Source organism: Leptosomus discolor, chromosome Z, assembly GCF_034619465.1.
Source record: "Leptosomus discolor isolate bLepDis1 chromosome Z, bLepDis1.hap2, whole genome shotgun sequence".
Taxonomy (NCBI): Eukaryota; Metazoa; Chordata; class Aves; order Leptosomiformes; family Leptosomidae; genus Leptosomus; species Leptosomus discolor.
This window is the reverse complement of record NC_141419.1, coordinates 51,653,809-51,679,630: the sequence shown is the minus strand read 5'-3', so window position 1 is coordinate 51,679,630 and position 25,822 is coordinate 51,653,809. Positions and strand designations below refer to the sequence as shown.

At 41.9% G+C, this 25,822-nt stretch overlaps 1 protein-coding gene across 1 annotated transcript in view; it reads left to right on the top strand.

Moving 5' to 3' along the window:
• The first annotated feature begins 1,917 nt into the window (after positions 1-1,917).
• Positions 1,918-25,822, top strand: part of CPLX1 (complexin 1) — a 44,673-nt gene continuing 20,768 nt past the window's right edge. Inside the window, exons 1-2 of the mRNA XM_086480102.1 lie at positions 1,918-1,990; positions 2,071-2,246. Of these exons, the coding sequence (XP_086336228.1) occupies positions 1,918-1,990; positions 2,071-2,246 (249 nt within the window). The remainder of the gene's footprint in view (positions 1,991-2,070; positions 2,247-25,822) is intronic.

The window sequence follows — 25,822 nt, the reverse complement described above, 5'->3', positions numbered from 1 at the left end:
CAGGAAGGCTGCTTAGGGAGGTCCCTGCAGTAGCAGTGTGTGACCTGAGTAGTCTGCATTGCCTTTCCACTTGTTATGAAATTCTAGCCTGCTTGCAATTTCAGTTATCCTTCCTTGCATCCCAAGAAAGAAATCACCAGTCTGAGTAAATTTGCCCTCAAAATGCAAGAGTTCCTGTGTTACTCTGGCCCTGCAAAGGATGATGCAAAATGACAGTAGAAGAAGGTTGACAGTAGCTAGGGACCATGAATATTCCAGCTGGGGTTTCTTTGGTGTCCCTGGGTGTCTTCCTCTTTTTATCCACAGGTTTCCCCACAAGACAGAAGTGTCAATAGGCTTGTGGTTAGCTAGCTGAATGGAGACAGTCATGGTTACTGATATTATTTCCCACTTAGCAAAAAAAATGTCTGTAACAACCAGGTCTTGTCAGGCTTAAAATGATCGGTTTCCCCATGTTTTTCTATGGGAGATGTAAAGGGGCCATTTCTCTGTCACTTTTTGGGGGATTGGTGTGTTGCTTTTGATTCAGGGCTGCTTTCATTTTAGGGCTCTGGGAAAACATGACCTGGAAAAGAAATGTGGAGGGGAAAAGCCACAGGATCTGCTCATCTCTCAACAAATTACTTGGTGCTTGTTGGAGCCATCTCTGGGGCAATTCAGGAGGAATCATCCTGATAGGTTGCAGATGTTTCTCCCTGTAAGAACCAAGGTTCCACCATCACCATGCTAAGAACTGATGTGGAACACAGTCCTCCAGCACTGTTGGCATGCTGAAGAGGTAATTTATAAGGGAGGGATAAGGGCTTGTGCAAACCTCTTCCCTTCACTTAACCTCTAATAATGCCAACAAACAATTGTTTGACACTGTCTTCTTCCAGTCGAAGCATTTGAAAAGGCCAGATCGTTTTGCCTTGTGCAAGACAAGAGTTGTTAAAAATGTATACATGTATGTGCATGTGAGTATATGTTACAACAAGGCTGTATCAGATTAAGTCAGTTAAGTCTCAGCCAGCAAGGAGCCAATCTGGAGCTGTCCCAACCCAGGAACTAAGGACAGTAACCAGACACCTACAGTGATCTTTCAGGGTGAAGGTAGCTTTTCTAGTAAATGATGAAGGGTGTTTTCCTGCTCTGGGCAAAGTCCAACACAACTCCCAAAGGATATGTGTCTTCACTTCATCCATGTAAGGCTTGATCCTGCTGCAGCCTTCCAGTGCCCTGATGATGACATATCACAACAAATGCTCTCCCCAGTTCCCCAGCACCCGCTTTCCTCCCCAGCTGAATGTTTGCCAGTAATTTGCAAACAAAAGTGCCTCTGAAATACAGGGTAAATGGCTTTATGCAGTCCTGTGGGGACAAAGGGGCATGCAAGGAGCCTCCCCGTTTGTGTGGTTGGCTTAGGAGCACACAGGGAGATTTGGGACCCCAGTGTACAAAGAATACAGGCAGAGGCACTATCCCTCCTACGTACTAAGCATTAGAGGCAGTGGTGTCCAAGGGTATGTAAGAGATATGCAAAAATGTTGCTTCTTTCTAATCCATGGTAGAAGCCTAGAAATCATCAGCAACTCCAATGTTTGCTAATGGTGTATGTTCCTACCTGTCATGGGATGTGTAGTTTCTGGCAACAGTTAAGACTGCGATTCCTCATCCCTGCAATCAAGATTTCAAATTTTTTTTCTAGCCCTGGTGTAATTTCTTTCTGGATGTCTCACCTGCCTGTTACATTAAAGACCCTGAGCTGATGGAGTGAAAACATTGTGTGGATGGGTTTGCCCGCTCCAGGACTGCAAACCAATTCTGTTGCCATCATGCAAGTATACAGATGCAGTTTCTTCTTGCTGCTGTGCTTTTCCCACTAGTGCTGAGTAACCCACCTGGTCAGGCTGGGTGCTTTGCCCACCTCCTGCCTCCATGGGGAGTGTGCCTCCTCCTCAGTGGAAGGAGAAACGTTTCCAGGTGCAGAGGAAGTGGAAGGAGGTCCTGAGTAGGGGGAAGGAGAGAGCTGGCATCGTAGTGGTTTTCCCACATTCTTACGGGGCTGACTTTCTCTTGTGCTTTCTCTAGGGGCTACCAAAGACATGGGGAAGATGCTGGGTGGGGATGAGGAGAAAGACCCAGATGCTGCCAAGAAAGAAGAGGAACGACAGGAAGCCCTCAGGCAAGAAGAGGAAGAGAGGAAAGCCAAATATGCCAAGATGGAGGCTGAAAGAGAAATTATGAGACAAGGGATTCGAGACAAGGTAGGGATCCAGCTTTCAGCACACACTGGGCAACTCATAAGGCTCAGTTGAGAACTACTGTTTTCAGCTGATTTGTGACCAGTTCTATGAGCACCTGGATAGAGCCAGGTAATTACTTTGCCACATTGAACTTTCTAATCTTGTGCACTGTCCCTTGAGCTCTGTCCCTATTTAAACACACCTCCCACATAGAAAAACCTTGCAAATTTGAAGTAGAGGATGAAGATGAGGGGAGAAAAACGTTTATTTTTCTCATCATCTGTTAAATGCTCACATTGTTTTAAATGTGGGTTTTTGAAGCTTGCATTTGTGGTTTGTGAGAAGGGTCATAATTAGTGTTTCTGAGAGATACAGTGCAAGTATCTTCTGTATTGCTGCCAAGGCTTTCTTTGTGTTGATGGGTGAAATGGGACAAATTACTCTACTTTTCATATTTAGGCTTCCACTCCTCACAGGGGATTCACCTGAAAGAAAATGAGTTTCATTTATCTGAGGGACTCAGCCACGGGGAAGCACTCCCTTCTACTTAAGTTGGTACTTGTAGAGATATGATTTGGCCTGACAAGGAGACAAATAATTGTGAGGTTTCAGAATGAGATTGAAATGAAATGTACAAAACAAACCTTTACTAGAGGAATGAGCTTAATTTGAAGTAGCTAAATCCATTGTTACCTTACATTAGCATTTAGAGACTGATGTGTGGAAGGAGAAAGCAGTTTTGGTGCCTCACCTTCAGGACCAGGTCAAAATTGTCTTTTTAGAATAACTTAGTTTTATAGGAAGAGGTCCTGGAGCTTTGATAACTTGGAAACAAATGTGGGTAATGGTTGGAGGAGGGCTTTCTGATGATAAAGACCTGCATGTTAACTTATATCCCATGCCTAAGAACAATAGGAAATACCGGTAGACAGAAGGAGGAAGTCCTGGTCAGTATAAGAGATGTTCCCTGTGCAGTGCCTACCTCTGCACAGGCTACAGTGCCCTAAGAATGTGTCTGGGAGAAAGCTTCAAAGTCTCATCACAGACATGAGAGCAGCTGCCCATAAACAAAACTATGTCTGCACTGGGCCAAACTTCTGATCCAATCCTTATGATTCAGGAGGGAAGCATAGGTAAGAATGACTTGTTCTGGTGGCATAGTGCATCTTGTAAAGAGGTATCGAGAAATGTTCTGCAAATAAAGAAATTTGGGATTATGCTTCTAAGAAAAGAAAGTACTTACAGGGAATTGTCTACCTGTGACACTGCCAGAGAAAAGTATTCATATGATCATTTAAAAGCAGGTATTAGTTACCAGACAGACACATTCCTACCTGGTCAAAATTTGTTTGGTTTATAATGTATTTAATGAATATATGTAGATGGATACGTCATATATTAACATATTGATGTGTGCAGTATATGTTTAATGTGTGTTTTAGGTGGAACTATTTGTAAGCAATGACATAGATCTGGGGAACAAAAAGAAGTAATGAAGTTCTAAGTTACAGAAAGATGGGCTAATGCCCTTGTTTTCACCGGTCGCTGTCTCTTCTGCTAGGCCGTTGAAGTGTTCCCAGAGGTAGATGGGGTTTGCATTTTTCTTGATGTTGAGCAAACTGCTGTAAAAGCATTTAAGAAATCTGATATGCCCTCTGTTACAAATCCAAGGTGATCTAGACTAGAATTCACACGTTCATGAGTAGGATGCAAACAGCCTAAGCTTGGATGAAACACCCAGCCAACACAGCTATCTAGACTTTGCTGAGTTAGGCTGAGTACTGGGTGGTGAAATCTCTTGAAAATGCATTGTCTTCTGAGCGATATGGCAAAGGGTTGGCTCTGCAGAGAGAGTAAACAGGGATATTTAGAGAAATGTTATTTGACCTTTGTCAGAGCTCTGGATTGCAGCTTTTCTAGTGACATGGTGGGTTACCTTTGAGATTAGCAACAGGAAGTCCTGCTTTGGGGAGTGCACCTGGCTTGTGAAAACACAGGAGCTCAGTTTCCTGTGGCTTTTTTCCTCCTGGGGGTAATCTCAGTTAGCATGCATTTGGAAGATGAAGCTATTTTCTGCAGAATCAGAAAAGATGGGTAGAGCTGTAGAAAGGAGCTGTATTTTTCTTAAAAAAGTTTGAGAGTTCCATGAAAGAGAGAGATTATCCTGACAAAGAGATGGATTTGATGGCATACAAGACTCTGTTTCCAAGTATTGTGAATTGGTGCTTGGAAATGTGAAACAAATGCTGAAAGAATGGAAAAACCAGCTGGATTATTTCCTCCATTACTTGTTTATTTAGAAATTACCTTCATTTCTTCACAAACTCCAGTAAAAGCAGAAATACAGACAAGGAGAAAACCGAATCAGAGATTCTGTCTGGTATGTACACAAATTGTTGTTAGCAAGTATGAATTAAAATCATTAAGTTTTAAGTAGTAGATTATATTTGCTCATTTCTCACATAAAGGAGTGAGAAATGAGCACATGAATTGAGTGAGTGAGTAGGAACAGATTATTTATGCAGAATACAAGTTTGAAAGTGTGTGTCCTAGGTCATGAACCCACAGTGACAAAGTTACTCCCTTAGTGCAGCTGCAGGATGTCAGGGAAACAAGCCAGGGAATCATGGCTTCATCAGTGAGTTAATATGGCTGTAGGTGAGGGCTACGGAAAGGGTAGGCTCATCACGTTTGTTGTTTTGGACTTTTTGCATTGGCTCAACAAGTGTGATGAATGCATTCTCTTGTTTAGGGCTTCAGGAAATGTGGGATCTATGTCAGAACTTGAAAGGAGAGATGACAGATGCCACAGATATGTTCCAGCATGTGCTAACTTCAGGTTTTAAATCCAATTTGTTAAATTGAGATACGTATGCCCTCAGCCCAGCATGGCAGCTGAGCACAGAAATGACTTAGGGAAAGGGTAGAATGAATTATGCAGCAATTAAAAATATGCAGCATTTTCATTTGTAAATTAATTTTTAAGGATGACATTTTGGCATGACATTTTTAAATAACTGGGCCACCAGTTGTCTGCCAGCTTCTACCCAATATTAAAGTCCAGCATCTGATACTGAAAATGGATCAAAAGAATGTAAAGAACATAACTGGGCTTTACTCCAGCTTCCTTCTACCCCGAGATGCATGTATGCAGCTTGCTTTCTGATCTGATCTGGGCTTGATCTCAACACTACAGCCTCACAGATCTTCTGGGTCCTTCCACAGCTGTCTCTGTGGAGAGGTGCCACACCTGATCAACACAGGCAAGACTGCTGAGAGGCCTTCAGTGCCCCTGTGCCTGGTAGGTCAGGGTCTGTTGCCAGTGTCCCGGTGGCGAGGCTGTGGATAGTTAATATCCCTGTTACCTTGCTAATACCATGTACTATCAGCTGGCCGTGCTAGAGCAGCCATCTTATCTCGAGTGCTCTTGGGTGGAATACTGCCTTCTATAAACAGATGACCTTGTTTATGTTGTATACCTGCACATCTCAGCAGTGAAAGCTAATTACTTTCTTCATGTAATTATTTACATAATTAATTATTTCCACTACTGTGGTAGAACCCAGGCCTGCAAAAGCCCTTGTACATGCTCTGTAATTAACTCTCTACCTATCTTGGCTTCTAGTGAGACAATACTGTAGTTTAGCTTCCTGCAAATCTCACACATGCTTTAGAGTGTTGACATCACTGAGCCTATGCTGAAAAGTAGCAAGAGCTCAAGGCTATCCTCACAATGGTGGATTTCAACCAAAAACGATGTAAGCATGGTCCTCTGTCCAAATGGCTTTGCTTCAAGACAGGATTTATGTTTGAATTTAGGCCATGCTTGAGACAGAGCATGAACTGCTTCAGTAGCTATTGTATATTCAGTTCTCAGAGTGAAAGGGGGAAGCATCTCTGGCCCAGCTTGTCTCTGGACCAGCCTTATGTGCTGTAGGGAATAAAGCAGAAGTTTAGTTATATTAATAAGGATTCCTGCCCTCCAAATTGAGCATGATATCTGCATGAGAAGTATGGAAAGATGGTAAATAGAAAATTCAAATGCTGGAAGAATTAAGGTTGTCTCTACAATTGTAATTTACCCTGTTGGATGCTGTGTCAAGATCGTGGCACAGTGCTTAATTGTATGGCTATACGTTTATGCTTCTAGGAACGTCAAGCCAAGGTCAACTGTTTTGTTACTAAGCAGATGTTGAGTATTTCATTTCTGCCGTGCTTTACAATGTGTATTCTCAAGCTTATTTACAAGTATCCAAATTCTGATGGCAATATAATTAATTTCCTTATTTGAGGGTTTAAGTCTTTGTTGCCATTATTATTATGCTTTCACTAATATAGTTGGTTAGTTCATCCCCAGCATGGTTTCTTCTGAGATTTATCTGGGTGGGGGACAAAGAGTTTTGTTGATTTTTTTCTGTTTGCAAAGTACAAAAGCAGAAGGGTCATTATGTGATTAAAGATTTGGTGGCAGAAGAATGTTAACGTCTTGTTGGGTCAGTGAGCCTCTATGGCATAGTAAGAAATGCTCAGGACTTCCTTGTCCTTTTGCTAGCAATAGGGAAATGGTGAAGTCTGAGATTTGATGTTTGTTCCTGCAGGCAGTGTATCACACACCAGGAGAATGTGCAGCCCTTGTTCTGTTTAAGTGTGAGTCCTTCTGTCATGGGATATGCGCCATTAATTCTTCCTATTTTTCTTATTGGGCCATTAAATGCTCTCAGTGGTTAGGCAGTAAGATCCTCTGCAGTATTGGAATTGTCCATGTATTGCAATTTACTTCTAGAAATGTGAAAACATTTGGGATGCTGGCACTAGGAGAAATCCTAAGTTAGGGCCTTTGTTCTTTCTGGTAGAAAAGTGTTCTCATATTTCTGCCTTTTTTTTTCTTTTTTTTTTTTTTTTTTTTTAAATCTGACTGCTGAACTCGCTATTAACACTAAATCATTCACTCTAAGTTTACAGCTGCGGTCCTAGATCTTTCTGTGAGATGATCAACATGCAACATCATATAATTATTTACTTTTTCATATTTCATTTGCGTATTTCCATATGTAACTGGTGCATAGCTGTGAAGATGCTGTCTTAGAGCAAGAAAAATATCAAAATGTGATTTGACTCTGTTCTCCAGCAATGTCAGACCTCTGAAAGTAAGCTTGAAGCTCAGGAGTGCAAATTTAACTTTGGTAAAACATGGTTGCAATAAAACAGCTTCACAATGTTAGCTAAACTCTTTGGTTAGTACATCTGTTGGATGTTTCATTCTTGCCTAACTTCAGCTGCAGATATTGCCAAGGGCTTTAAAAATTCCTGTTCAAAGGAAGGAAATTTTACTGCCTGAAAATGCAATTTTGAAGGTGCAGTTTTACTTGCAAGGAAGAAATATATAGTACATTTTTCATTGAAGACTATCAACAACAGAAAAAAGTGCAGAAATTGTATTCTTTGCATGTCAAAAGGTGAAGGGTCTCAAACAAAGAAAATATTTTCCTCAGCAATGAATCATGTTCTGAAATTGAAATTATAACATTCATATCTCAATGAACAGAAACATACAACATTCATATCTCAATGAACAGAAACATACTGTCTGATCTCTTCCCTTTTAAATGATTTATATTAAACCCATGATGTGAATTTTTATCCAGCACTTGTGATCTAATAAAGCTGTGGCTACTGTTCAGTGTATGGGCCTTAAAATAGGTTTTCAGAGATGTGTATGTATTGTGCAAATGGAGAGGTATCATCAACCTGACTCTTCTCCTGTCTCCATAGTGGCTTTTGATAATTCAGGATAAAAAACCAAACAAACAAATTTCTTTTTTAGTTTAGTTCAGTGCAGATACTCTCCGTGCTATAGACAAAACAGTGTTCACAACTGGGTCACAGGCCCTCTGGCTAAGAGAAAGCAATAGGCCTGGCTATGACACTCCAGTGTGATGCTTTGCAAGACAAGGATTATGATTATATTGTGCCTTCCAAGAAGTGGGCTCTGGGATGGTTGGGACCAGTCATAATGCCAGTAGCAGTGACAACCAAGTCTTTGAAGCAATAAATCATGGGCTAGTCTGGGTGAAGAAGGCTGAAAGGGCAATGTGCTGTGGTGTTTACTGTGTTCTACATACATTTGATTCATTGGTTATGGAGGAGAGTGGAAGCTGAAGTAAGCCCAAACAGAGTCAGAAGAAGGAAAGGACACTTGCAGGGTGATTGAAGAGCACCATAATCCCACAGATCATTTTCATGTTGGTATTTGGAGGCATCCAAGGGGATAAAGTGATTTGACCTGGACGAGACTTCTGACCTCCTGCCAGAACTTGCCCCTCAACAAGTTGTAGTCAAGGATGTTCTAACTGGCCTGTGTTGCCTCTGAGCAAGATTCTTGAGTTTCCATATGAGTTTTCTGCATAGCTTACAGTATAGATCTTTAGCATCAAACTTGTTTCCAGGCTACAGCCCTTTGCAGTTTTACTAGATCACCCACTTCTCTTTAACATTTTCAACCTATGGAAATCGCAGTCAGATATAATTTTCTGCTTTATATCTCAAAACAAGTCCCCTCGTCTGCAAGGCAGTGACAGTCTTTTGTGGAAAGTTGAACAAACTGGTTTCCTCCAGTAAGAGGAAACCCACCTAGAAAGCCAAAGGTTAACAGAGTTACCTGGGTATGCCTAGTTCAGCAGTCTCTCTTGAAAGTTGAGGAAGAGAACAGTGCCTTCCCAGATGTGCTTGTCAGCACAGAACAGGGATTGATGTACCTGCTAAGGACTCCAGGGCCGTTATTAAACATAGTCTTTTTCAGAGTGACTTTAGGGAACCTGGTCCTACCTAACCCCTGTAGTTTCATCTTTATATTCCCTTGGAAGTCCCAGGATATGCAACATGTCTTGGTCTTTGTGAGTCCGGCCACTTACATGTATAGAATTCTGTAGGTGATCTGAATGAAAGTGTGTGTGCCAGGTCTTATCTCTTGGCATTAAACTAACAGAGCTTCCCTGATGAGAAAAGCTGCGTGGATTCCTTCCTGCACTGTAGCTTTAGGCCATTTTTAAAATTGAGAAAGGGGAGGCACCATTCGCAAACCACTGGAGCTTGGAAGCAAACTGACATCTTTTTCATCTGCTTCCATAATAGTTAGAGGCTCAATTATTTAGCAGAACTCAGCAGGTTCAGTTTCCAACTGCTGATTCCCCCACTATACCTTTTGGGGCTCGTTAGTCAGGTTCTTTGTGCAGCTCTGCCTTGCTCTAACTTCGTTTCTATGTTTCATGCTAATCCAAATCTACACCAGTAGATGTCACTTTGGATACTTGCTAATGAAATCCCACTGGATAATGCTTCTGGAGTTAGTGAAATGTCTCTTGAAATGCAGCCTTTTTTACTGTTATGCACTGATTAAGGTGTCTTGTAGAATCATTCAACTGAAACCCTCACTTGAACAACTTTTGTCTCAATGAGCTGGCTGGCAAAACATATTCATGTTGCTGGCATGGGACTGAGCAGGTTCACCCACTCAGGATTGGGTACAAAATAAACCCAGGCAGATGACATACAGTGATCAGTGCTGGAATTCAGCTAGGAAGGTCACCTGAATCGTTTCTCAAACCTTCCTGTCTGTGACTTCTTGAAACTCCCAAGCATTTGCCTCATCTACTTGGAAAGTCAAGAAATACGAACCACAACAAATGGCCTTTTGCAATTCCAGTACCAGCCAGACATGACTAGTCTGCTGGAGGTGCTGTTCTAACCACCTCACAGTCCAATCTACACATCTGGCCCTCATACCAGAGTGCCCCATTACCAGAAGATCTGTTTGGAAACTAATACCGAACAATTTTCATTGACCAATTGTTCTGTATCCATAATAAGGAATTCTTCAGTACAGCCATACATCACCCTAGCAGTTTTTTATTTATGTTGCCCCTCAGAGGACAAGAAAGGTGAGAGGGCAGTAACTATTTGTAGTTTATTGATTATTACTGATCACACAGTACGTCCTCCCTCTCTTTCCCTTATACCTTTTTTTTCATGGTTGAACTGCTCTTTTATGAGCTTTCCTTTTTTTCAGAGGCAGGATAAACTGACTACATTGCAGAGCAAGAATGTGTGATCTATGAAGCACTTTTTTATTTCTACAGAATGTCTTTACTATAGAGAAAGAATAGTCACAGCCATTGTATATTACCAAGTTTGTGTGCGTGTACACATAGAGAAATATATATAGAGAGAATTTTAATAGATTTTCTTTAACCAGAAAGGTATTTTTTTAGTTTGCCTATAGAGGAAGATGAGTGCAAAGGGAATGTCTACATCGTGGACAAAGCCCTACTTCATTCCATTCAGTGGCAGACTGCATTCACTCTTCACAATGTCTAGTCCACAGCTTGAGGAATTCCATGAGGGACCTGCCCTTCTTAAGGGGACTACCAATGGTTAACACCTGTATAAAGAGGCTGTTGAGTTATAGCTTATTGGGTAGTAGCATTCACAAACATCCCTACACTGACAGGTCAAATCCACTACATGAAGAAGGAAGGAAAGCTACCTACATGCCTGCTGGATCCAGAGTTCTCTTTTTGTAAAGGCTTCAGACTTGTCTTAGCCTACTTCCCAAGCAGAGCAGACACAGCCCACTGTCTACCTGAGGTTTGGCTGGAGTCATTTATGCTTCTCTCCAGAAAAGGAACTGCCCAAGTCTGTACAAATGGAACTAAGAACCTTTATGAAGAAAACAATAGTAGGTCTTTTCAGTGTATTTCTGCCTGGACTCCCTATGAGAAACATAAAGGTGACAGTATGCATTCACTCCTGAAATATTGCTTAGCTCTGTTTCTGCCTTTTTGATGCTTCCTTGTGATCTTAAGTATGGCTAAATGATGTTTTTCATTCACATCAACCAGCAAGACCAAGCTGTATAGAGCAAGGGCTTTTTCCCAAGTGATCTCAAAAATCTAATTTTTAAATTATTATTATTTTATTTTATTATATATATTATATAGTTTATATATTCATTATATAACTTAATACTTTAATATTTTGTACTTTAATAATTTAATTATTGTTACTTTTTACTTAGCATTACTGCTTGTGCTTTACAGGTGGAGTAATTGAGAAACTTACCCAAAATCATGCAGTGGTTGAGTAGGGAATCAGTTTCTTGAGCTGGAGGCCTAGAGGTAGTCTGACCCTTGTGTAAATGGGGTTTCTTCTCATACTGAGAACCTGGACACCTCCACAGGCAGCAGTCTGTTACAGAAGTTTAGGACTCAGAAGTGAAGACCGTCCCAGAGCCGCTATGACCCATGCTTCCATCACTACTGTTCTCTAGAAGTGGCTGCCATGCCTACCCCCTTCCACTTGGATTTTCTTTAGCTGGTAGAGCTAAGATCACATGGCATAATTTCTTGGCTAAATCCCTACAAGTGCATGAGTGCATTCCATTGCATTGAGAGGTGAAACATCTTATTTATGGTTCTGCTGATTTGGGGAATAAAATATTCTTTCTTCAAAGGAAAAATCTTGTAGTCAGGATGGTAAAAAATTTGGCTAAATGGCTGGAGGAGCTCTGAATTATTTCCAACACACCCTCTCCAAATCTTTTGATTCAATTCATATTTAAAGGTAGACAGTTCTGTCCTGGATCATGCTGCTTGTGTCAGCCTCAAAATGCAGGCAATGGCATGAGTGTAATTTGATTGGTACCATTGCCTGTAATAAGTAAGCTACACCATTTTTTTTACGTAACTTCTTTTTTTTTTTTCCTAGCTTACAAATGAGATACAAGGGGAGGGCTTGTACAGTTGTTGGTTCTTTTTTATGTCAAGCTAATTCAAGGACTGTGGAGGTCACCAAACAGGATTTAAAGGTCTGTTCCCTTTTTGCTGTAGCCAAAGAGCTCCTGTTACTGTTTAAAATTGGGCATTAGCCACATCATGTCTCTTACATTGGCAATTTGTTATCTGAGTCTTGAATAATCAGATAATTCACTAGGACTTAATGAGACTAGTGGAGTTATGACCACTTGAGAATGCAGCCTGATGCCTTCATGGCTCAGCTAATGGATGTATCTTTTTTTTCTGTTAAAAGTCATCAGAGCCAGGCTCAGCCTTTGAAATGCTGCTGATTCTTTACAGTAAGATATGACTTTGTGCTGGCCTCACCATGAAACTCTGCATTGGTTCTGACATGGCTTTTAGTTTCACCAGCCTGGGATTTAAGACTGTCAGGAGGAATTAAGTCACCCCACATGCCTGAAAGAAGAAGGGCTGATACAAGGCCAGGTCTGAGTTAATGTATGGGACAGTGTGATAAATTTTGGGGCATGCTTTGCTTGTGTTTGTTGTGTAGCCTTTGCCTGCTGTGTGCCTTCATTCCTCATGAATGCTTGTTGCTTATGGCTAAGCTGGGAAAAGAAGAGAGGGTTTGCATGCCTGATTTCTAGTGAGTGCCAATTCATATGGCCTTCCTGAAGGTCTGAGACAGGCCTCAGGTGTCCTCTTCCTTTCTCTTCCCTTCCTCTCTGTCCAGCTTTGAGGCAGTCATGATAGGTCTGACTTAATCTTACCAGTCTTCAGTGCAAGGTGCCCTGTCTGGGGCAGCCTGCCAGGGCAGCCCTCGTGCTGATGCAAGAGAAGGGCTGTGGCCTTCCTTTGACCATGTCAGAGTTTGGAGAAGACAGACTTGCTGCTGCTGGGGGATAAGTAAGGTATCTGGGGAAACATTTGCCCTTTCATCCTTGCCATTGGATGTGATTTTCAAGGGTTCCTTCCTTTTCCTTTCAGCACAGCCTTGAGTCTCCTGTCTCTGCTGTAGGCCTCCTCCTTTGCCAAAACAGCAAACGGTACGCCTGCTCCTCCCAGGAAGCACAGACGCAGGTTATTCATTATCTGCTGATAGGGAGACTTTATGGAGAAATTGCTTTTCCTCAGTTAGGAAGAAGGGAGGAAGAATGCAGCCTGTCAGCTCCAGGCACCATATTCAAATTCCCCAGCATTTTGTGGAGCTGTTGGCATGGTCTTCACAAGACCATCAGCCTAGACCAAGTACTGTGGAACAGGTACAGTGCTTTTATGCTCTTGGTCCCAGCCAGACCTCTAAGCAGCCCATTAGAAATTTAGGGTTGTAATAGGGCTGAGCTTGCTTTTAAAACTGGCACCATGTAGGCCTGTAGGATCTCACTAGTCATTTTACAGCTGCTGGATTATTTCTGTCGTGCTAAGATGTAAATTCTGTCTCCTTTTTAAACAGGTTGACCCTAAATTAGGGGAAGGATTCTTCAGCCAAAGATCAAAACAGAAAGAAAGTCCAAGCAAAGGTCTGATTTGAGAAAAGGAGCTGACAAATTGCCCCTTGCATCCACTCAGACGCAGGAAGCACAATGGGGCTTGTAGGTGTTTTTTGTTCAGGACTCATATGCCTGATTTCCTTCTTGGAAGTTTATTCCAGCTGCTGCCAAGGAGTTTAGGGGATAGAGACATCCCTGTGTGTACCTCTTGAAAATCCTTAGAATGTTTTGTCACATTCTGATGTTTCTGAAGAATCCGTAGTTGTTGACTAGTGTCTGATGCTGAAAGCATTTCTTTCCTCTCTGTAATGAGTGGCTTGTACCACTGAAGATGCCATAGGCAGAACCTACTAATCTAAACTATAAATGTGTCCAGAAAAGGCAAAAGAGTCAAAACAGTATTACAAATCAGCAGAGGATCAGCTTCATCATGTCTGTGTGCTTGGTCCAGCTGCATGTCTGGCTAGAAAATTCTCACTTGCTGTCTTCACATTTACTGTGATTTCCATGCACTGCAATTTAGAAGGAGAGAAGCTAGTAAACTGCCTTAAATGGGCTGAAGGGCAGCACCTCCACTTTCTACAGTCGATCTCCAGTTGAATGGCAAGGAAGGCTTTTCTACTTCTGTCCACTTTAAGTAAGTTTCCTATAATGTGTTTTTAGCTCAGGATGGGAATTCAAATACATAGCTTGACTTTGGCTGAATTTTGATCTGGAATTAAGTCTGGGAGTTTTAGGAGAGCAAGGCTTCTGGGACATTCTCCATCCATACCTCATTGCTACTGTCACAGCTCTTCTTTACAGCATTTTTGCTCCTGGCCAGCTCTGATAGGAGAGATGAATTGGAAGATTTAAAGCAGAAACAGAGAGAGAGGCATGCTCAGATCTCCACAAAGCCTTAGACATAATGCAGAGCCTTCTGGAAATCAGAGACGACAGTTCCCTGACTTCACACAGGGCCCTGTCAGTCTGATGCTGTTTAACAGAAGCAGGCTTACTTTTGTTAACTCCTAGAAGTTTGACAGTGCTTTATAAGTCAGGAAGTACAAGACCATTGCCTTCAATCCATGTGCTGGTCTTCCAGACTTTGCAAATCTATCCTTATTAATTTTGAGAGCCAGCTCTCACTCCTAACTATGCCGTCTCCTTCAATAAAAGAGGCAATACCCTGTAAGCGCTCTTGAAACAGTGTCTCAGTCTTGATGTGTGCTTTCAGTCTTCATTTGTGTTTCTCCCATGTCTTGAGAAAGGAGGCAGATTCCAGAGGAGGAACTGAGGACCACAAACCAAGGTGAGAGCTGCAAGGGAGGCTTTATGTTGAATTCTTGCTGGGGAAGTCTGAATTGGGCAGTGAGAGGGCTGTGGACATCTCTTTACAGGCATTCAAAGAGTGATCATCCCATCACAAACCCAACCCTTTTCAGTGTAGGCGTAGGGTGAGGGTATATGTTCTATTTCTTACAGGTTGTTGCAAAGGAAAATAATGTGCTGTTGTTAAATTTCAATACATGGTGGAGGAGTCCTTTCCTAGAGATTTGCTAGGGAAGGGTGATCTGCAAATAGAAACAAATGGAAAAGCACTGGTCTGCTTTTGAATGAATGGCCACTCTTCTTTCATTCAGACTGGGTGTTTGGTAAGGGATTTAAGCTGATTCTATGCTGCCAAATGCTTTGGGGTGTGAATTTGCAGGTCAAAGGAGGTAGAAGGTGCTTCAGGGCTTCACTTTCAGCAGGTAGTGGGAGAATCTCAAATGAGAAACTGCCAAGCTATGCCCAGAGATAGGGATATCCCTGCTCTTGCCGGGCATCTGACACTGAGGGAAGGAGCAGTAATCAAACTGACTCAGAACTGCTCTGGAGGTTCCTTCCCTTAACAGGTGTGTGTGGTCCCTTGTTTAAGCTTCCATTTTCTCAGAGATTTAGCATTCAACCTTGTTTGACAGGCTGAGTGTCAAGGAGAAAGGCCTGTCACTGAAGCTAGCCATAATCTACCTCTCACTCTGACATGTCACATGCCTGTGCAAAAGGCACTCTGCACCCTCCAGGCCCTTCCAGAAACTGAAGTCACAGGTCTGCTCACCGACATTTTTGGCAAGAATCTCTTCAGTGAATTTCGTTCACTCAAAGCAATCACAGTGATAGGATAAAAGCAATCACAGATTATGAAAGAACTCAATACACCGACATTGGTATTGATTTTTGTCTTCCACCTTCTGGCTGTTGACTTGTGCTGTTCATATAAATGGTCCATTCATGTTCCCAGAACTGCTTTTTATCTCTGCTTGGCTCACAAATGCAAGATCAGCTTTTAAAACAAACAAACAAGACTGTGCTCTTTTCCTTACACTGCCTGGTCCTGAGTTTCTAAAAGGCAGCTTTCCCTTGCAAAATAAAGCTACTTCTCAAGAATAAACCTGGGATTTTTGAATACTGAGAGGACTTAGAGAGGCATCAGGCAAAAGAAGGAAGTCATGGTGTTTTACCTTAGATTCAGCACTTCTACACTGTGTCAGAACTGGGAACTGACCTGCCTAAAATCTTTCTGTCTCTTCTTTTCAATTTAATGATACACATCAACATATGAATGTTAGAGGTACCACATGACAGGTAACAAGAGTAACTATCTGACAGTAACATAGAGGTTGAACCCATTAAAATAATTCAAAGCTGCTTAACACGATTATGAAACCATACCTTTGATGAAACTTCTTCAGTGAAAGGTTTTAGGCTCAGTGGCATATTTTTTAAGAAGTCTGGACAGTCTTGAGACATCTTTGGTTCCAGTCACAGTGATTTGGGTGCCCCTTGTGTCTTTTCCGAATCGTTTGTTTATATTATTGATGCAAGCAGAGACAGTATTTAAAATTCTGACAGGAGGTGGTAGATCTAAGCTCTTCCCTGCCTATTTCTACAACATATATCTTGGCAAGTGTCTTAACCACAGAGCAGTGTGAATAAGAGCACAGACATAATTACAGTAGCTCTATGAAAGATTGTCTGTGATTTGTCATCTGCTTTTAGTAAAATGCTCAGAAATGAAAAAAGTATGCTTCAAGCTTAGTGAAATGATTTATTTGACTGACATGGACTCTCTTCCTCTAGTGGACTGAAGTAGTTTAGAAAGGAATTTCAATTTTTGGTTCAAAAACTAGATGTAAAAATTCATCCATTTCTCTGAAGTCTGATGCAAAATGGAGTTGAGGAACCAGCTATTAAGGGTGGGGGTAATTCAGATGCAGAGAGACCACTAAAGGTGCTTTGTCTGTCCTGATAGCACCAAACAGCATGAAATCCATTCCCGTATCTCACATATACACCCTGCAAGCTTTTGACAAAAAATATAACTCTGGTTTTTTAGGATAATTTCTTGACATTTGCTCAGTGATGTCTCAGAAAAAACGTGCACTGTTGTGCGTATATAAGTTTGTACACATACAGGTTTCTTCTGACAAAGAAGCCTGAAATAAAAAGTTCAAAGCTTTAACACTAGGTAAGTGCAGCCTTGAAGGAGTTTTCTAAGAACCCCACAGGACAACACTATGGCTCTTCCAACACCTAACATTCTGTGATTCTGTGATTCCTAGTACAGCTATCTTGCAACAGCATTGCACAGTTCCTGTTCCCCCAGTCTTTTGTAATCAGAGCACCATGATTGTGAAGTAAGGCAGTTGCTTAAAAGATACAAAAAAATGTCACAGCTCTAATTAAAATCAAACCTGAAAGCTCTGAAGTGTTGGCTAAGTGAAGTAATAGTTATTAAAGCACACGGCTCTTGCTAGAAGATGAAAGGTCTCTCTGGCTTTACTGTACTCAAGGGCACACTGAACAACTTCACAATATGAATGAAAAATTGAACTGGAAGCTGCACAATGGGATGCCTGTGGAAACAGACTAATTTATAAGTTGGTGCAGAGCTAACAAAAAGCTATACTGGATTGATTTATCATTATTTTGATTAATAAAACACAACACTGTCTTCACAAATCTGATTAAGTCAGGTAATCCATGCACTTTCTAAAGATCATACTATTAAATGCAGCTGCCCTTCTGTAAAAACCTCTAGTCTTGCATGCAATATAGTCCTGATCACAGTAGCTAAAACTTCTGATGGCTCCTGGCTTACAAAAGTAGAACTCAAAGGCAAGAACCTCATTTATAGTTATGGATATGTAATAGGTTTGCGTGGCAAAGTTTTGGTAGTGGTGGCTTGACAGGGGTGGCTTCTGTGAGAAGCTGCTGGAAGTTTCCTCTATGTCTGATACAGCCAATGCCAGCCAGCTCTAAGACAGACTCGCCGCTGGTCAAGGCCGAGCCAATTGGTGACAGTGGTAGCGCCTCTGTGATAACGTGTTTAAGAAAGGGAAAAAATCGTTGTGCAGCAGTAATTGCAGTGAGAGAGAGGAGTAAGAATACGTGAGAGAAACATTTCTGCAGACACCAAGGTCAGTGAAGAAGGAGGGAGAGGAGGTGCTCCAGGCACTGGAGCAGCGATTCCCCTTCAACCTGTGGTGAAGACCATGGTGAGGCAGGCTGTCGCCCTGCAGCCCATGGAAAGTGGAGCAGATGACTGCCTACACCCCATGGAGGACCCCGCGCTGGGGTAGGTGGTTGCCTGAAGGAGTCTGTGACCCCGTGGGAAGCCTGCACCGGAGCAGGCTTCTGGCAGGACCTGTGGCCTGTGGAGAGAGAGAAGCTCATGCTTGAGCAGGTTTGCTGCTAGTGACCCCATGGGTGAGCCCACGCTGGAGTAGTCTGTTGCTGAAGGACTGCACCCCAGAGGGAGATGCACAGCAGAGCAGTTCATGAAGAACTGTAGCCTGTGGGAAGGACTCACGTTGGAGAAGTCATGGAGGACTGTCTCCTGTGAGAGGGACCCCACATTGGAGCAGAGGAAATGTGTGAGGAGTCCTCCCCCTGAGGAGGAAGGAGTGTCAGAAACAACAGTGTGATGAACTGACCCCAACCCTCATTCCTTGTCTCCCTATGCCACTTGGGTGGAGGTGGTAGAGAAATCGGGAATAAAGTTAAGCCTGGGAAAGAAGGGAGGGGTGGAGACAAGTTATTTTAAGATTTAGTTTTATTTCTCATTACTCCTCTCTGAGTTGATTGGTAATAAATTACATTTTTTCCCCAAGTCAAGTCTGTTTTGCCCGTGACAGTAAATGCTGAGCGATCTCCCTGTCCTTGTCTCGACCCCACAAGCCTGTTGTTGTTTTTCTCTCCGCTGTCCAGCTGAGGAGGGGCAGTGATAGAATGGCTTTGGTGGGCACCTGGCATCCAGCCAGGGTCGAACCACCACAGGGTGGTCCTTAGGAAAATTCAAGACTTGCAATGGCTTTACAGTCTGCAAAATACAGTAAGTACCACCCCAGTAAGCAGCCTCATGCTTTCTAAAACGGAAGTTATGGCAGTGCTTTTGTGACAGGGTGAAAGGTGAAGTAACACATAAGAACAGGGATAAATTCACCTCCAGTGCAGCCTGGAGAAGAGGATCTCAGTCTCAAGAAGCAGCCTGGTATTTCTCTGAGTTAGGGCTATAAGATCGTTCGTTTGTTCTCCACAGTCCTGCACAGGAAGGGCAGCATGCACTCAGTGTCAGGGTTATCCCTGTCCTGAAGACACTGCTAGACAGATGTGCCAAAGTGAAAGGAGAGCATAAGCAGAGAGAGGGTGTGGGCGAGGTAGATGACAGGGCCTGGATCACAGATTGGTGGGTTGTTTCCTTCATCCTGCTTGAAAAACTTGTTTATGATACTACAGGTCCTTGTTTGGCTCCTTTACGTAGCCAGTTGCCTTTAGCTGGGAGGCAGAACATTTAAGATGATACCACAGCTAAGAGAAAAATACCCTGTGGTAGAGAAGTGTTGTTAATGATTCTGCTATAGATCACTATCCTAATAATGACAGCAGAACTTAAATTTTTCATGCTTCCTATCACTTTTGCTACACTGTTCATTTAGGGAGCCATCCCACTGTGAAGATTATCACAGAGCATAGCAAGAACAGGTACAAACTTCTGTTGAGTCTATGTCCCTTACTGAATTTGGATTCTACACCACCCTCTGCCACCCACCCACAGAGAAAAAAAAAAAGTCAAATTAATTCAAAGTCACAGTAGGTTGCTGATTATAAGCTTAAACAAGATAATACATGCATAGATTCTTTTTTTCCACTTAAAAACCCACCCAAAATATTAGCTAGAAATTTAGGAAAGTGACAATTTTATTTAGAACTCTTAAACTGTAATGAAATGTCCTACAGTATTTAACTTGTTTAAATGCAAATTTACAGATTAGTACAGGAACAATGGTATTATGCTAATCACAACATTTTTCATCTTTTTACTAAAGGGTGATTTTCCCTTTCTTTTGCTTCTGTAAGAGCTCATCTGCTCTGATTCTTTGTTCTGAACCAACAAAAGTATTCTTGAGGAAAAATGCAGGGATTTGCTCTGGATATTGTGCATCGTGAAGGAGGAACCTTTGCAATGCTTTCTGTGTGGATAGTTAAACTTGTTTTGTTTCTGCATGTGTGCATGGGATGGTTGTTTATGGTTTACCTGACCCAAGGTGCCAGCCTTTCTGTTCAATGACCGCTTTTCACACAGCCTGTAGGTGGTTTTTCTTTCTTGAAACAGTATCACTAAATGTCAACTGATAAGAAAATGTTAGAACCTGATATTGTCTGTAATATCTTCTTACATGATTAGAAACATTCACCATGTATGAAGTGGAGTTGAAAATACCTTTTCTGTCCTTTGATTCTTTAAGTCCTAACTTAAATTTTGCTTAACTTATGCGAGTTAAAGGACCAAAATGCGAAAGCTAAGTCAAGATTTAAAGGCATTCTCTCCATAAAAAAAGGAACTTAAATGTGTGTCCAAATGGTGATAGATCTCTGCCACCTGTTACCAAGGCCAGTTGTGCAGCTGCTGGTCACTCCTAGTCCTCAGCACCTTTCTGGACAGCAGGCTTGAGTCTGACATGAGCTGCTGGATTCTGTCAGGTGCGGGAATGGAGGCTGTTGGCAGAGCTTAAACACAATAGAGGCTCTGTTGGTATGTCTCAGCCTTACCATCCTGAAACATAAATTATCCTACAATTGTACATCAGATCATGGCATCCTTTACTCCATATAAAGTCAGGAGCTGCTTCCATGTCTCTGCAGTCTCCTGGCTCCTAGCAAGAAGTTCTGGCTCTCCTTTGTGCTCTGCATAGAAACAGTAATAGTGCTTATAAACTCATGTAAAAACGGTGCTCTGCCAAACAGCTTTGTCCCTGATTAACCAGAGTATTTCCACCCTGCTTGGCCCCTGTCCGAGGCTCTGTACGTACAGGTGTCCACACTGCTCTGGTGAAAGGAAGCAGCTTGGACAACATGCCACCAACTTGCTGTGCCTGTGGTCTACACTGTCTAGGAACAGGGTGGAGACCCTGTAACGTTAAACCCTGGTCAGCCTTTTCCTGACACTATGTCCTGAATCCCCCACCCTTCCTCTGACACGGTGAGTTGTCTGGGCTTTCAGAGACAGCTCCTCTGAAGCAAATGATCCCAAATAGTTCTGAACTGATACTCTCAAGCTTCACGTACAAGGTCAGCTGTGGCTAACTATGTTGCAACACAGAATTACACAGCCAGCTGTTCAAGGATCTAAAATACTTACCTAGAAAGTGTAGGAAAAAAATTTTCTTTATCATGGGAGACTTCAACTGAAATGAAGTATGCTGCATAGGTGCTACTACCAGTACTAAAAGCATCCTTGGAAATACTTTTCCTAGCTCAAGAAGTGTTGCTTTCATAGAGGTATTCTGTATTAGACCTCATCTTGACAGATAAGTAGGAATCAATTTCCATACTTAAGAGTGAATTATTCTCAGATGCAACTGATCGTGGCCTGAATATGTTTGCAAAGCTAAGTTTAAGTAAGCAGATAACAACTATTTGGTAATTCTGAATTGGAAAGTTCAAAACAGTAATGGTCTAAATGAGCTAGAAGATCATATTTAACCAGGAAAACATAATTAATGATTTGAAACTGTTGAAGAAATTTTATCAGGTGCATACTCACATTATAGAAAAAATCCTGGTAGTCTTGGAGGGAACGGAAGTCAGCATTAGATGTAGAAAACACACTGGAATGAAGAAATTGTGGAAGAATAATACAATTAACATGGTAACAGGTACCTGAATTTATAAAGGAAGAAAAAGAACAGAAGCTAAACTTCAGAACTGGCAGAATTAAAGTCAATAAAATTATTATTCTTTTTAAAATTGCACCGAGAAATAATACTTCCAATAATATTGATCTGCTTTTAAATAAATTCTGCACAACTGTTACTAGTGCTGAAATTTTTTTTCTGGGTACAGGAGGCACAAAGAGTACATATGACATGAAAATTTTAATAAGTCATTCACAGCCAAAGGTGATACTAGGTAACAGCTCTGACATGAAAAGAGCAAACTTAGATGACTTACACTGTAGATAGTAGAGATCAGACCAGTTAGGTAGATATACCAGAAAAAGAAATACAGATTAAGATAATACCAGTGAGCCTGCATTTGACAATCTAAGGTTGAAAGACACAATTGATTCTGGTGTGCAGTTAGAAGTTTGGTTTGTAATGTAACAGGACATTCTTAGGCTTGGGACAATCTCACTTCTAAATTGTTAGCCTTAAATACATATTAAATGGATAAAGGTTTTGCAAACAGAATCCTTGTCAAATAGGTAGCTTCTAAGTATTGTGAATGATTAGTCCTCAGCCCTAGACCTAGTGAATGTTATTAAGGAAATAAAACCAGTTGTATATAGAAAGAACAGAAAATCTATTTCCTTTTCTGCAGGCCAGATTAAAAGCAAGAAATAACATCCCCTGAAAAACTGACATGAATCATCATGTGACAATAACAATGCTGTGAGCAGAGTTCATTTCAGCCATCAAGCCTGTAGTTCGGTGATGGAAATAAAGGCAGATCCAATTCTTTCAAAAATTGCAGCTTTACTCAGAATCATTGTTGAACATTATTAAAATAGTAAATTATTTTTAAAAAGAAAGAAAAGGGGCAAAAAGTCATTTCATTATAAAAATGTGTTTCCTACAGTTGGAAATTATTTTACATTCTCTCAGACAATTAAAGGCAAGAATGAAATACTTAATTGTGCTTTGGATGATGTTTGGGTAGGAGCACAGCTCAGCTGGCTAGTGACTCCACTTCACTTAGCTACCCCTAAGCCATTGATGCAGCCACAATTGAATCACCAAGTTATCTGAAATCAGAAGGTTGCTTTCTTTCACCTTTCCTGGAAGGAATGAGGAGAGGGAGGGGACTAAAAGCTTGCAACCTTACTGACCAAATTCTTACCTTAACCCAGAGGAACAGAGAGCTGCAGGATGAATTTTAGACAAATTTATGCTGACTGCTTGGAGTGTGTCTCTGTTTCCGTCAATGGAGCATTGTAGACCTGAAGCAACATCACTGTTAAGTGAGAAGAATGTGTTCTGTGGGTAACTCTAAAAGTCCTATTAATCGATTGTCAGAGAAGAAAATGTTGCCGAAAAACTGATGTTGAAGACCTTTGAAGAAAATACATCAATTTGAAAGAGATTTCATCTAGTAACAAAACTGAATGTTTCTGGCCTGATTAAACAGCCCTATCTCAGGAAACAGATCAGTGTGGGATAGACGAGCAGACAGTGAGGTGGGTTGACAACTGGCTGAAGGACAGAGCTCAGAGAGTTATGATCAGTGGTGCTAAGTCTAGTTGAAGGCCTGGAACTAGTGATGTTCCCCACGGGTCAGTACTTGGTCCAATCTTACCCATCATATTCATCAATGACTTGGGTGAAGGGGCAGAATGCATCCTCAGCAAGCTTGCTGATGATACTGGGAGAAGTGGCTGACATGCCAGAAGTCTGTGCCACCATTCAGCAAGACCTGGACAGGCTGGAGAGCTGGACAGAGAGGTTCAGTAAGGGCAAGTGTAGCATTCTATACTTGGGGAGGAATAACTCTGTGCACCAGTACCGACTGAGGGTCAACCTGCTGGAAAGCAGCTCTGCGGAGAAGGATCTGGGAGTTCTGGTAGACAACAAGTTGACCATGAGCCAACAATGTGCCCTTGTGGCCAAGAAGGCCAACAGCATCCTGAAGTACAGTAAGAATGAGGCCAGCAGGTCGAGGGAGGTTAATCTCCCCTTCTACTCTGGAGTACTATGTTCAATTCTGGATCCCCCAGTTCAAGAGAGACAGGTAGCTACTGGAGAGAGTCCAGCAGAGGGCTACTAGGATGATTAGAGGACTGGAACATCTCTCCTACAACAGAAGGCTGAGAGACCTGGGGCTCTTTAGCCTGCAGAAGAGAAGACTGAGATGGGGCCTTATCAACACTTATAAATATCTAAAGGGTGAGTGTCAAGAGGATGGGGCCAGGCTCTTTTCAGTCATGCCCAGCAACAGGAAAAGGGGCAATTGGCACAAACTGGAGCACAGAAAGTTCCGCTTCCACATGAGGAAAAACTTCTTTACATTAAGGGTGACAGAGCACTGGCACAGGCTGCCCGGAGAGGTTGTGGAGTCTCCTTCCCTGGAGATATTCAAAACCTGCCTGGATGCAGTCCTGTGTAACCTGCTCTAGGTGAACCTGCTTTAGAAGGTGGGTTGGACTAGATGATCTCCAGAGGTCCCTTCCAACCCCTACCATTCTGTGATTCTGTGAAATATTTTTCTTTAATATTGAAATAGCTCTTAAAACGAGGAATTGTTTTTGAGAGCAAATGAAAATACCAGTGTAAGTAGAATGTCTTAATTTTAGGAAAACAGATCAATTTAGCCTTGGTTTGGAACACGTTTTCGTATAGTATGGCTTTTTTTTTTTTTTTTTTTTTTTTTTTTCTTAATAAAGAACAATTTCAGTGATGGAGCAAAAAACCAAACATGGAGAGTTTCTTCCAAAACAACAGAACTATCATGCCCTTTGGGTTTTTGTTAAAGCTAACAGCAAAACTATCATTGACTTTTGTGGTGCAAGATAAGGTCTAAACAGCTAGTCATAAAGAGCTCAGGATAGCAGAGAAAAGATGTAGAACAAGGAGGCAAAATGGCTTAAGTGACATTATCAGGATCACACAGCAATTTAGTGGCAAAGCTGAAAAAATTCCATGTTCCTTGAATTCCTGTATCTGTTTAACTGTATGGCTTTTCAGCATGAGAAGGTAATCCCACTGAGTTCCAATACTGGAAGAAGAAAATTAATCTGATTGAGATACTATTCATGTGGTGTGGAGAAAAGCAAAGCACGTATGTACTTTAGAAACTGGCAGACTAGCCAAAACAGACTCCTTTGTGCAAATGCCTTGAAGAGATTAGCAGAGTAATATTTTTAAATTTATTCAGCTTATTAGAGATGAGGAGAGAAATGAGAGTCCCAAGCCTGATCCCCTGCTTAGAGAAATCATTGAGAAACTTTCATTACTGTTAATTGGAATGGACTGATCTTTTCAGGAGCATTGTTAGCTTGAAATCACAGTTGAAAATGCAATATTATATTAAGAATGTAAGCTTGTATTATGATCAGAGGACACAAAGTAGTAAATAAAATATGGCCCCAGTGCCTTTAAGTTTTGTAAAATGTAAACTGGTACGGGCGTGGATGTGGTTAACCCAGAAAGTGGCAAGCATAACAATTAGAAAGAAGTACATGTGGTACATTCACAGAATGGAAGATGAGAAAGTCAGCCCTGACCTGTATCTTCAGACCGGTGTGACTAAGCTCAGTGAAGTCTCATTAAGACAACAAAGTTTGACTCAATCATAAAGACCACTGTAGTCCTCCCCTCCCCTCCCCTCCCCTCCCCTCCCCTCCCCTCCCCTCCCCTCCCCTCCCCTCCCCTCCCCTCCCTTCCCCTCCCCTCCCCTCCCCTCCCCTCCCCTCCCCTCCCCTCCCCTCCCCTCCCCTCCCCTCCCCTCCCCTCCCCTCCCCTCCCCTCCTTAGTCCTAGCTCGTACTGAGCATGCCACATTTTTAGTATGGTGTGTGGACTCCTAGAATTTTTCATCATCCTGATTGGAACTTTTGCCCAAAATCTCTTTGAGTCTGTTTAGGAGCAACTCAAAGACAAAAGCAGTTCCACTTTTGGTAGGCACAGAAATTACTCTGACACAAACCCTCATTTTCTACTTCAAAATTCGTCCTGATTCATCCTGACTCTAGGTGATATGTCTGGGCCTTGTGTTGTACTGGAAGGCAGAAAGGAAAGAGCCTGAATAGCATCCATTGTTCAAACCATAAACTATTCTGCTCAAAGCTCAGCAGGTTA